Below are 3,659 nucleotides of genomic sequence, written 5' to 3' on the forward strand. Positions count from 1 at the left end.
GATCTTGCCACTTGTATGTCTCCGCGCTTCTCCGGCTGTAAATTGGGTGGCACGGGCTCCCTCTCATGCTAGGATGCAAAGCTGTCGCTGGTATGGCTGCTATGTCTAGATTTGAAGCGCTGCTGGGCTCCGTCTTGCCCCGGCAGCGACCTCGATGTGGATTGCAGTGACCACCGAGACTTCAGCAGTGAGATGCAAACTATAGACGTCGGCTTGACGCAGAGGAATGGTGGTGCAGCGGCGACTGACATCGCATGTAGCTGCTGGGATCGTGGAAAAGTGATGATGATAGCACTTGAGTGACTTGATGATGGTGCTACTCGAGCACCTGGTCTCGAGCTCCGGGGTGAAAGCCTAGGCAACCCGAGTTGGTCGTGCCAAGCAATGGCAATGTTTTTACGTTGTTACCTTGTTGAAGGCATTGCTCGGATATGCTTGGACTATTTCTTCAGGGTGAAAACCTAGATTCTGAACTTGAGTGGTTGGATCCGGTGACGGCGGCTATTGAGCGTCGCTTCCTTCTTGAAGGCGTTGCTGTTGAAGAACTCTGTCGCTCGTGTGGTGTCATGAGATGGATGGTGCGAATATGGTCATTGATGTAGTTTGCCAATTGTGGATCTGATCTCTTTGATGTCTTTTTTTCGCCTACGCATAGCTTTGGTCTTATATGACTTTGCTATTTGTGGCGTGTTTTTGTGTGTGTGTTGATGTTGGCTTTGTGCATCCTAGATATGCAGAGGCCGGGTGTTCTCATTGTGCTTGTATCCTCTTGATGCTTCATTATGAGCCAATAAAATTCACCCTTTATCGAAAAAAGACATATTTTAGAGTGTAGATTCACTCATTTGCTCCGTATGTAGTCCGTATTGAAATATCTAAAAAGTCTTATACTTAGGAACGGAGCGAGCCCTGTGAATTTCTCCTCCTACATGTGAAATGTTTAGGAACGGAGGAGCATAACTCTTATATTTTGTATCGAAGGAAGTTTCATATGTAAACAACCTTATTTCACATGCAGGAGGAGAAATTCACAGGGCTCGCAGAGCTACTAACCAAGGTAGCGACTGATGACGGGACGGTGATCATCACATCAGTGAACGAGGCGTGGGCACGACTAGGTTCCCTCCTTGACCTCTTCCTCGCGAGCTTCAAGAACGGCGAGGGCATCGCACACCTCCTCAACCACACCCTCATCATTGCCATGGACACCATCACCTTGGCCCGTTGTGAGGCCGTGCACCCGCATTGCTACCTCCATGAGGTCACCTCTGCCAACGTTAGCTCCGCTAACCGCTTCATGACCAAGAGCTATCTCGAGCTCATCTGGGCCAGGCTCGAGGTCCCACAACGTATCCTACAACTTGGCTACAACTATCTCTCCACCGTAAGCTACCCCACATATGCCTTTAACAATTTCACAAACTGTTGAGAAACATTGCATTCTCTTTTTTTTTCTCGTTAAATTTATTATTTATTTTTTAGTTATTTTACATTTTATTATTTCAATGAGTGAAATATCACACTCTATATCCAGCTAGGTTATGCATTTTCAGTTAATATTATTATTGACAGGATGTGGATGTCATGTGGTCGCGCAACCCGTCCCGATACATCAACCTTTACACCGACATGGCCATGTCGACCGATGGCTTCAACGGCAATGTTGATGACCTGAAAAATGTGGGAAACGGCGGCTTCTACTACATTAGGTCGACAAACAGGACGGTGGAGATGCTAAAGCGCTGGCGGGCAGCGAGGTCACGGTTCCCCTCCGCCCACGACCAAGGAGTACTCAATGAGATCAAGGCCGATCTCGCGGCCGGTGAGCTGCAGATCAAGTTCGTGTTCCTTGAGACGACACTCTTTGACGGCTTCTGCCAGTTCCACGGAGAGATGGACAAGGTGTGTACTATGCACGCCATCTGCTGCATCGGGCTTGAGAACAAGGTGCACGACCTTAGGAACCTGGCTGCTGACTGGAAGAACTACACGAGCGTGGCGTCAATGGAGAAGAGGACCGGCAAGCATAGGTGGACGCCCCCCAACCGGTGCAAGGCGTCGATGAGGCAGCACTGATTATGTTCAGCCATATGGGGCGCATGCACACTTGTACAATCAGTGCATGGTATTATCTCACGGTGAATGGTATTATTTCCTCCTTTTATTTTTGGAGAAAGGCTATTCTTGGATAGAAAATACATACACTGATTAAGTTGGACCTGTGTTGGCGATTAGAGGTCAACTGTATTGGTCAATCAAGGAGAAATGACTTTCTATCCTAACGATGTTTGTTGGGTTCTCGCTTGATTTCAAACTGCATCATAATACAATGTTTCGCTGTGTGCCAACAAAATAAGATCGCACTTGTTGAACTTTTGCCTAGCTTCATCAGATATTTTTCTTGCTTGAGGGTGTACCTTAACATTTCGTAATGTTTCATAATATATGATATACCAGCAAAATCCGGATGCACGAATCTCCAACATATTTCATGGTGCATATATAGATGCGCACTGACCGTTCTCACCCATCGAGGTGCAAACAAGTCTCCGAATACAATGGTATGCCAATGCCATGAATACAATGGTTCATTCCGTCATTTTCCGCTGCAAACAAAGTCTCCGAAACACCGATGCCGTGCCGTGGCTGCTCTTCTACCTCAACACTACTGTTTCTACGCCTGGATATTCAGCAAAGTCGCCCTAGCTAGCTGAACATTCAGCGGGTGACTACGCACAGGTGGTCCAACTCCAAGGTAGAAACCTCTGACCGCGTACAACTAAACTAAACGTGTCAATAAAAAGAAGTGTCTAGAAAATCCGAAACATCCACATTTGCACACATAGTCGTATCGTTGACAGGTATACTAGAAAAACCACATACCCCCGCGTCGCCAATCCAAGAAATTGCCTGCCCCCTGGGTAGCATCGACTAGCAAGGGATCCATCCTATTGGCCATCGCGCAGGTCGTTGATCTTAGAACTAAACCAGTTCATATATACAGGTGTGACCCACCCGAGTAGACAGTAGAACAGTGGTAGCTTCTCGGACTGCGACGACCTGCTGTAACCCTTTAGCTTGCCTGCCTCCTCGTATTCTTTTCTTGCCGACCGATCAGATCCACGAGCTAGCTATCTCTGCGTCAAGGTTCGGAGAGAGATCGATGGGGTCGGTGAAGGAGGGGAGCCTGAAGCTGTGCAGCCACCACGTGGTGCCGTTCCTCGTCGGGGGAATTCTGCCCACGGTCCTCCTCTTCGTCTTGGCCTCCGACCGGGTGGGCGAGCAGCTGTCCGGCGTCTCCGGCAGCTGGCTGGGGAACAGCAACGGTGTAACCCCGGGGGCAGCGCCTGCACCGCTGGAACATGAGGTAATCAAGAAAGCAAGCCCGTCGTATATTTATTCATGCATGCCTGCTCACCTCCACCCAGTTTTTCCTTTTTCACTTTGCCCTCTCAAGAGCTAGCATTTGCATAATTTCATCACGTATGATGAAGGATTTTTCTTTGTTTAAGTTAATCCCAAGCTGGTGCTCTTAATTATGCGTGATCAAATGGTTCAAATCTACGATTGCTTCGTCGAAATATCTTCGGAGCAAACGTTCATTGTTTGGGCTCGAGGTGCGATGCACACCAAGGAAGGAGATGAGTGGCGAAGGAGAC

At 48.2% G+C, this 3,659-nt stretch overlaps 1 protein-coding gene across 1 annotated transcript in view; it reads left to right on the top strand.

Annotated features, from left to right (window-relative positions):
- Nucleotides 1-2,076, top strand: part of LOC119279880 (uncharacterized protein At4g15970-like) — a gene marked incomplete at its 5' end in the record, with an annotated part of 7,227 nt that extends 5,151 nt beyond the window's left edge. The window contains 2 exons of the mRNA XM_037560960.1: nucleotides 1,019-1,384; nucleotides 1,573-2,076. Coding sequence (XP_037416857.1) covers nucleotides 1,019-1,384; nucleotides 1,573-2,076 — 870 coding nt within the window. The remainder of the gene's footprint in view (nucleotides 1-1,018; nucleotides 1,385-1,572) is intronic.
- Between the last annotated feature and the right edge of the window lie 1,583 nt (nucleotides 2,077-3,659).

The sequence above is a fragment of the Triticum dicoccoides genome, chromosome 3B (genome assembly GCF_002162155.2).
Source record: "Triticum dicoccoides isolate Atlit2015 ecotype Zavitan chromosome 3B, WEW_v2.0, whole genome shotgun sequence".
Classification (NCBI taxonomy): Eukaryota; Viridiplantae; Streptophyta; class Magnoliopsida; order Poales; family Poaceae; genus Triticum; species Triticum dicoccoides.